This window comes from Quercus lobata, chromosome 7 (genome assembly GCF_001633185.2).
Source record: "Quercus lobata isolate SW786 chromosome 7, ValleyOak3.0 Primary Assembly, whole genome shotgun sequence".
NCBI classification, from domain to species: domain Eukaryota; kingdom Viridiplantae; phylum Streptophyta; class Magnoliopsida; order Fagales; family Fagaceae; genus Quercus; species Quercus lobata.
Window position 1 is genome coordinate 26,439,071 of NC_044910.1, and position 8,618 is coordinate 26,447,688.

Sequence of the window (8,618 nt, forward strand, 5' to 3'; positions counted from 1 at the left end):
TTCTTTAATTTTGTCTCTACTTAAATATAGGAGTGTAAAGACTTTTTTGAGCTAAAAAAAAAAAAGGGAATTCTGACAAGAGAGACTTTTTTGAACTTAAAAAAAAAAAGGAATTCTAACAAGAGAAATTTTGTTTTTGCTAAACAAACAATAGAAGCTTCTTAAATAGTAATAGTGTAGAAAAAATCACATATATATCCCAAAGAATATGCTACTGGCACGGACTAGCCTACCAATTACTCCTAATTTTGTCTTTTCCAATTTCATACAGTTCTATATATAAATCAGGAACTCTTAAACCCATTATCAACTCTTAAACCCACTCTCATTCATTCACTCATAGCCATAGGCCACGCCACAAACACTCTCGCTCATTCTCAGGCAGGTACTTCATTTCCCAGATTGAATTCCAAATTTCTGTTAACTTTAGATCGTTTTATTTAATACTCGGTAATTGTTTACTGTACTACATTTTGTTAAATGTTGCTGCATGTTCTGTTTGGTTGCTCAGAAAATGTGAGTCCGGATGCTTTGAATTGTAGGAATTTTTAATATTATTATGGAAAATTTTGAAGAATCATGTGTTTTTTCTTATTTAATCAAATCACACTTACATACTTTTATATGTGTTTTTATTTCTTTGCTGTACTTCGACTTTAATGGGGTATTATAGTTCTTTGCTGATTCGAGTTGATCATATTGTTTATAAAATCTCCATTATAGGTTTGGGCTTAAACTTTGAACTAGTCGTTTCTCTTGCCTTTTCTTTTCTTTACATATCTGGGGTTTTTTTTTATCCCCTGTACTAGTATGAATATATTGTTGCACTCTCTTTTGGAAGACCACATAGTATGTTTGTTTGCTCTTGCTTTCTTGGCTTTCTTTTTTTTAATAGTTTACTTTTACTAAACATGGCCGAAATTGATTACGTACTAAAAGCTCATGAGTTAAAACACCATCTTATCTTCTAATGTCTATTCATTTGTATTTAATAAGAAAAAAATGAGGAACGCTAATGCGTTACTCCTTGTTACTCCCACTCCCTGTATTTACTTGTTGATTACTTTTAAGTTCATTAGTTCTTTTACTTTAATTTGTGCTTTTTGCATGATTATGTTATTATTATGATTATCTTTTTCTTTTTGAGAAACGAGATTAAGAGAAGGGGGGGGGGGGTCTCAGGGTAAGGAGTGGAGGCGGGTTTAATCTTCTTGGGGAATATTAATGATATCCAATAGAATTTGTAATATTGTTGGCCATTTTATTATCATAAGAATTTTCTACAAGTAGAAGCAGCCAATATGTGGTAGGTAATTTCCGTTGTAATAATTTCTTTATCACTGTTATTCAGCATTGGAAACTTTTGTATCTGTTAGTGCCATATATAGTTTTGAAAGGTATAACAGGCACTGTGGTCCTTTAAATTTATTGTAGGATGAAACAGAAACGTTGGATGCTCATAATTACTTAGTAAAATATTAATAAAGATGAAGATGAAGATTCTCCCATGATAAAGAAGTTGATCTGTATTCTGTGTGCTAGTGTGTGCATCTAATAATAAACTATTCAAATTTTATACTTGTTAATTTTTTAACATTTCATATTCCACATCAACCTAAGCATCAAAATATTATTATCTTAATAATTGTAATTCTAATTAATTTAATTACAGGATCAAGTCAGGGGAAGAATCATGGATAGGCTAAAGACCTCGGCACGTCTCATGATTGTCTCGGATCTTGATCATACGATGGTAGGTTCTCTAATTCTTTTCTTGATGCTCATGTTACTCCATTCTCTTGCTGCAGTGATTTTATTGTGCGATGTTTTTATTGCAGGTTGATCATCATGATTCTGAGAACCTTTCTCTGCTCAGTTTTAGTGCCTTGTGGGAATCCAATTATCGTCATGATTCTCTGCTAGTTTTCTCTACTGGAAGATCACCTGTTCTTTACAAGAAGTTGAGGGAAGAGAAACCCATGTTAACTCCAGATATAACAATAATGTCTGTTGGAACCGAGATAACATATGGCAACTTAATGGTGCCAGATGATGGTTGGGTTGAAATCTTAAATCAGAAATGGGATAGGAGCATAGTCATAGAGGAATCAAAAAAATTTCCTGAGCTCACTCTTCAGGTGTTGTTTATAGATAATGGCATCTGATAGGTTAATTCTTTTGCCAGTTCATGGTGTTGATATCAAATATTATGATCTGTATTATAAAGCATTCAAGGCAATTGACTTGATTGTAATCATTACTTAAAATTTCTGAAGTGTTGAACTTTATGGGGTGACACAGGCGGAGACAGAGCTACGATCACACAAGGTTAGCTTTTATGTTGAGAAAGACAAGGCTCAGGCTGTGTCGAAGGCTCTTATGGAGTGTTTTGAAAAGCATGGAGTAAGATTAAATTTTTAAGTAAAAGTTTATGACTTGATTTCTGTCATATATTATATTTATTATTAATTTCCAAAACCTCTATTTGCTTTTGGGCAGCTGGATGTTAAAATAATTTATAGTGGAGGAAAGGATTTGGATATATTACCACAAGGTGCTGGAAAAGGGCAAGCTCTTGCATATCTGCTAAAAAAATTTAAGACTGAGGGAAAACTGCCTAATAACACTCTTGTTTGTGGTGACTCTGGAAATGATGCTGAGCTATTCAGCATACCAGAAGTGTACGGTGTCATGGTTGGTAGTTCATCTATTTGATCCTTTGCAATCTTGTTATCTCAGCAAGCAGTTGAGGTTGTCCTCCCAACTGTTTATATTCTAACATTTACCCACTATGTAGGTTAGCAATGCCCAAGAAGAATTGCTGAAGTGGCATGCTGAAAATGCTAAGAATAACCCCAAGATTATTCATGCAACGGAGAGGTGTGCAGCTGGGATCATGCAAGCTATTGGTCATTTTGGCCTCGGCCCAAACATATCTCCTAGAGATGTCACGGACTTTTTGGAATGCAAGCTGGAAAATGTAAATCCTGGACATGAAGTAGTGAAATTTTTCTTGTTCTATGAGAGATGGAGGCGTGCAGAAATTGAGAATTTTGAGCCGTATCTGGCAAGTCTGAAAGCATCTTGTGTATGTCTGATATCCCTTTTACCTTTCAATTCAATTTTATAAGTTTAGAGTAACTTATTGTTTATCCAAAATATTAATAATTATAGTGTCTTGTTGGGTATAGGTTAGTGACATTTAGTCCTGGGGGGCTAATATCTCCATCCTTGTACATGCCAAATTTTGTTATTTTTTAGTATTTGTTTTCTGAGTTATATGTTTCTGATAGAACCTGGGTTGTAGATGAAAGATAAGTATTCCCATGTCTCCTTTTGCCTACAGATAGTAAATTATATTTCATAGTTGTAATGGTCATTTGCCTGGTTTCTTTTTGATGCTTCTGGTTAGTAACAATTCTCACAGCAGGCCATGAGTTGGATAATAGTTTTTTGTTTTTCAAACCCATCCCCCATTCTCTTGCTAGTCATGCTACTCTGTTCCTATGGTTGGTTACGAGTCTGTAGTTATTATTATTAATTTTTCCTTTGTCAGGATCCATCTGGGGTTCATGTCGAACCAACTGGCTTTGAACATTCTCTTTGGGATAAAATAGATGGAATGAGATCGATCTATGGAGACAAACAGGGAAAGCAATTTCGAGTTTGGATTGATCGGGTGTTGCCCACACAAATCAGTTCAAACACATGGCTTGTGAAGTTAGATAAGTGGGAGTTATCTGGTGCAAACTTTGTTATCCCCTTTACTTTATTCTTCTTTTATTTATTTTGTGACTGCAATTTTTTATCACTAAACTTTATGTTAGAGTTCAATTTTATCTCTAAACTATCAATGGTGTCAATTTAGTTATTGAGGTTCTGAAAATAGTTCAATGTTATGCATGATTCCAAATTCCTTTTTGAAATAGAGAGTTTTTAATAAAATTGGTTTTCAAGTTTAGTGATTTAGCCTGTGTTTAGCTTTGATCTTTACTACCAAAAGAATTTGAAGGAGGTGTGGTTAGTATGATTTCAGTAGTTAATTTTGATGGCAAGTGGGAGTTAGTGTAACATTGAACCATTTTCAAAACTTCAGGGTCTAAATGGATACAATCGAGAGCTTATGCATGAAATTAAACCATGATATGTAGTTCTGGGATTGAAATAATATTTTGAGCTTATTTACTTTATTTTTCTTGTTCTTATACCTTTTTTCTTTCTCAGTAAATCTAACTTGATAATATCACGGTATAAAATTAATACTGTGCAACCACCAATATCATTTGTCTTCACATTTGTGTCTGACTGTTGCATGTCTTATAGTCTATACTCTTTTCTCCTGTAGTAACTTTGCAGAGACCGTGAAAGGAATGGTCATATTTTCTATAATTATTTGTATGAGAGGATACTCATAAATGCAGTCAAAAATTATATATATATATATATTAATATATCTTTGAAAGCCACCCTGAAACGCTAGGTTTTCGTACCTTGTGATTTCTGCTTCTCTAAATTGACTAGCTGACTCTTGTAGGTGAGGAACGCAATTGTTGCAAAACCACTGTTATTGTGAGTTCAAAGGTGAGTTACATAAGCATCCTGACCACTGTTATAGTAAGTTTAAAGGTGATTTACATAAACATCCTGTTAAACTTGTGCCGGACGTTTTCTGAATTTTTTTTATTTTTTATTTTCAAATTTCTTTTCAGGATGCCACGGTTCCATCGGATGGATTCACTTGGATGCATGTGCATCAGACATGGTCAGAAGAAGTAACAAATCTTAAAGATCATTCAAGTTCAATCAACGTATTCTAGATTGCTGCGGCTTCAGCTTGACTTCAAGTTCCAGAATGCCGTACAACTTTTCCTACCAAATAAATGTATCTAGATGATACAGTTTATATTTTATATGTTTTCTTTATAACATGGATGTGATTGATTAAGTTAAAATCGATGATTATACATAAACTTCGTGGTTGGCTGCATATTTAAAGTTTATGATTCATTATTTGCATTATAATACTCGGAACAAAAGATGATTGGATGTTGGGTGGCTCTACCTTTTGGCCATTTAGGCAATGACCTAAAGTCCCCCAAAATATATTATATTATATCTATTTTGTTTTATAGTATTGTACAAATATATTACTGTAATTTTTTTTTTTTTTAAATTTCTATTAGCTGATAGAATGTTATTAAGGACCAAAATTTAATAAATAAAAATTATTTTTAAAATATTATATTCTTATCGAATTGTTCAACATTTTACGCTTCAACATTTTATTAATACATTTTACTATATTTGCGATAATTTAAGAGTGTAAAAATTTTAAGAATAAATTTTTTTTAATACATTTTATAAATATATAAAAAATAGTCCAATTAATTTATTAAATTATGTAAAAAGGTTTGATTATTTTTATAATTCATGTATTGCTTTTAAATACCAAGTAATAATACATTTTACATTTGTGTTTGACTCCAAAATGTGTTGAGTGGACCCTATACTAACCTTATTTTTGCCAACCAAGAATTTGAGCGAGGTTTGATAAGAATTTGTTTGAAGCTAAGTTAAGCTAAATTACAAGTTTTTTTAAAATTTTATTTTATATTTAAAATACTTGACGCATATTAAAAAAAAAAATGTCATAGAAAATGTGGCCATATTTTGCAAGAAGTGTATTTAACATGCCAATAACAGTTAATATTTTATGATTTTGGTATGATCATAGTGGTATTAGTAAAAAAAAATCAATTCATTTGATGCTAAAGTTGTTAAAAAAAAAAAAAAATCAAATTGATGATTTTGCAAAGAAGTGATCAACGAGTACTACCTTTAATATATTGGAAGAAACTAATAACTTTTCATAAAATTCCTATCTTTAAATTGTTGTCTTAGGCCTCAATTAATAATTATGCGTAAAATACACAAAAAACATGTTCGTCTGTAAGGTTGAGAAAAACGGGCATTTCCCATTTGGTTTCCAAAGTTACGAAAATAATCGTGTCTATTTAAATGTAAAAGTCCAATTTACATAATGAAAATAATCGTGTCCATTTAAATATAAAATTCCAATTTACATAATGAAAATAATTGTGTCCATTTAAATATAAAAGTCCAGTTGTGATGGATGAATTGGACTTCTTGTTAAGAACAAACAAAGTAATAATGAAAGACACCGGATTGGTGCCAGCTAAGGACCATCCGATACTTCAATTAGTTAATCTCTCTTAGGAAATCTCTAATGTGTATTGTAGCTTAGTTTGTACTTGTTTGCTTGCTCTTTATGGCTTTATATAGCCATCCCATGAGTTATTACAAGGTCTGTTGATCTCCCCTAGGTGTTGTGTTTGAGCTGGGTGATTAATGACTTAGTCATGGCCATTAAACAGCTCATAAAAGTATTTGTAACAGCCGTGAAATGGCTCATAAAAGATGCTTGTAATGGCTTTGTAACCATTGCTCATAACTAGCTTAAATGAAGGATTTATGTCTGACTTGAATGTGCTTACGGTCGTTCATGTAATAGACAGCCATTTTATTACTACTTGTCATTTTCTATATGGCTATAATATGTTGAATTATTGTATTTATCTCAAAAAAATATATGGTAAATATTTCCGTACTTTTGTTGTAAAAATTTAAAATATGAATGTAATATACTATACTATACATGTACAGTTCTTTCTCCATTCCCGTATTTTTTTGCCAAATTTTTGAAACGTATTTTTCTGGGAAAAAAAAAAAATCCAAATTATACTTATTCGTATTCTTGTAGTATGATACGCATACGGCATACCATATTTAACTAAGTATATGCTTTATGCCACAAAATGTATTGACCTGGCACTGTTATGCATAGAATTAGAATCCTAAGCTTCAATCCATCAAAATGCAATCATTCACAGAGAGCCTTCAACCTACCTAGAGATTTGATAATTTGAGTAGTCTTTCAACCTACAAGAGATTTAATAACAATAATTTGTCTTGCCAAGGCGAGTTGTTGAAGCTACCTCGATTGCCAAATGACATACCTACAAAATAGCCAAACTAAAGTCTAACTAAGATGAGATTCGGGTGGAGACATCTTATTTGAACCTTGGCGGAGACAATTCGAGTGTTCTGCTTGTACAAGGCAATTCATTCCTAAGATTGATTATGTTTTTTGTTTGTAGCTTTCCATTATAACAAACAACACAAGCAAAGATCCTTGTGGACCTGTGATATGTAATATGGAATTTTAATGGCACAAAATGGATAGTAGCTTTCTATTGTAACACCATATTTTTAAACCCACCAAAATATTTTATACAGATCCATGAGATGAGATATCCTCCAAATTTGTCTATCGCCCGTTTGAACGTACCGACTTTGTCAATTAACTCTTTAATGGTTACAAATCTAATTTGCCCAACATATATCTGAAGGTAAATTGCAATGTCACATGTTGATTGGTAAAAAAAAAAAATGATGGGAGGATATTCTTGAAATAACCCACCCCTTTATATTAATTATTTCATGTTAATATTCGGCTTACCCAAAACTCGGTTTTGGGTTGTGACATTTATACATATGAAAAATCAATTATTTAGGCTTACTTAATCTATCTTGGTCTTCTGATAAGCGATAGCAAATGTACATTCAGCACTAGAGTATTGGAAATCACACCTAAATCAACATTAACAACCATTATAAATTCAACAAAAGCAACAATAAACAATTATGAGTATTCATTTAATCGACTAATACACTTAGGCTACCCTTAATTAATTAAAAATCCATGTATTGCTTAATGTCAATATAAAAACCACTAATTTACATACCACAAAAAAATTAGTGACTTTTTTCAATAGGACACTTCATAGGATGCCTGCCTCCATGAAGTGTATTTAAGTGTTCCAGTTCTAAAAAAACTTACAATTCTTGGATGACATGAAGATATTAAAAAAAAATAAAAAAATAAAAAATTAGGGGTAAGAGGAATCCTTCTCTCTCTCTCTCTCTCTCTCTCTCTCTCTCTCTCTCTTTTCTTTTATTTATTTATTTATTTTTATGGAAGGAATCCTTCTCTTCTTTGAATGGTAGTCCATTGAGATATGATTAAAAAAAAAAAATAAATAAATAAAACACGTAGATGTATGAAACAAATAGGTTCGGTTCATCTCAACACCAAACTATCAATGCTGTTATGCTTAACATGTAAATATAGAATAGCTACCCTTCATCTCTTTTTGTTTAATATGTAAAATTTTGTAGCCATAAAACTCTAGATATTTTATTGACAGCTTTGATAATTGCGAAGCATAACCACAATTCATATAAACTGACAATTCCGTGTTGCATTTTTTTTCGCTCTTATTAAAAGAGTAGTGTTAAGAAAAGATACAAGGTATTTGGATTTCTAACTAGATTATCCAAAAAAAAAAAAAAAACAAAAAAAAACGAAAAGATACAATGTATCTCTCACCACCAATATTTTCATAACTCCCAGATGTTGTTAATTTAACTTTGCTCATTCGGGCATATTGCATACTACCTGAAATCAAAAGTTTTTAAAGAGGCATTAGAGCATTCATATTAATTTCCTCAAAAAAAAAAAAAAAGAGCATTCATAT

The 8,618-nt window shown here is 31.7% G+C and overlaps 1 protein-coding gene across 2 annotated transcripts; it reads left to right on the forward strand.

Moving 5' to 3' along the window:
- The first annotated feature begins 240 nt into the window (after positions 1-240).
- LOC115954239 (probable sucrose-phosphatase 2) lies at positions 241-5,022 on the forward strand. 2 transcript variants are annotated; one of them, XM_031072147.1, is made up of 9 exons: positions 241-385; positions 1,673-1,753; positions 1,839-2,138; positions 2,302-2,403; positions 2,500-2,694; positions 2,798-3,088; positions 3,557-3,743; positions 4,535-4,581; positions 4,710-5,022. In XM_031072147.1, the coding sequence occupies exons 2-9, from the start codon at positions 1,694-1,696 to the stop codon at positions 4,815-4,817; spliced, it is 1,290 nt and encodes a 429-aa protein (XP_030928007.1). In that variant the 5' UTR covers positions 241-385; positions 1,673-1,693; the 3' UTR covers positions 4,818-5,022. The 2 variants fall into 2 exon arrangements, with proteins under 2 accessions (XP_030928007.1, XP_030928008.1); XM_031072148.1 differs by having other exon boundaries at positions 241-381.
- The last annotated feature ends 3,596 nt before the right edge of the window (positions 5,023-8,618 follow it).

Coding starts and splice junctions, on each gene's coding strand:
- LOC115954239 (XM_031072147.1), top strand. CDS start 1,694: ATGGATAGGCTAAAGACCTCGGCACGTCTCATGATTGTCTCGGATCTT. Junction 1,754..1,838: donor CGGATCTTGATCATACGATG/GTAGGTTCTCTA, acceptor TTTTTATTGCAG/GTTGATCATCATGATTCTGA. Junction 4,582..4,709: donor CTGTTATTGTGAGTTCAAAG/GTGAGTTACATA, acceptor ATTTCTTTTCAG/GATGCCACGGTTCCATCGGA.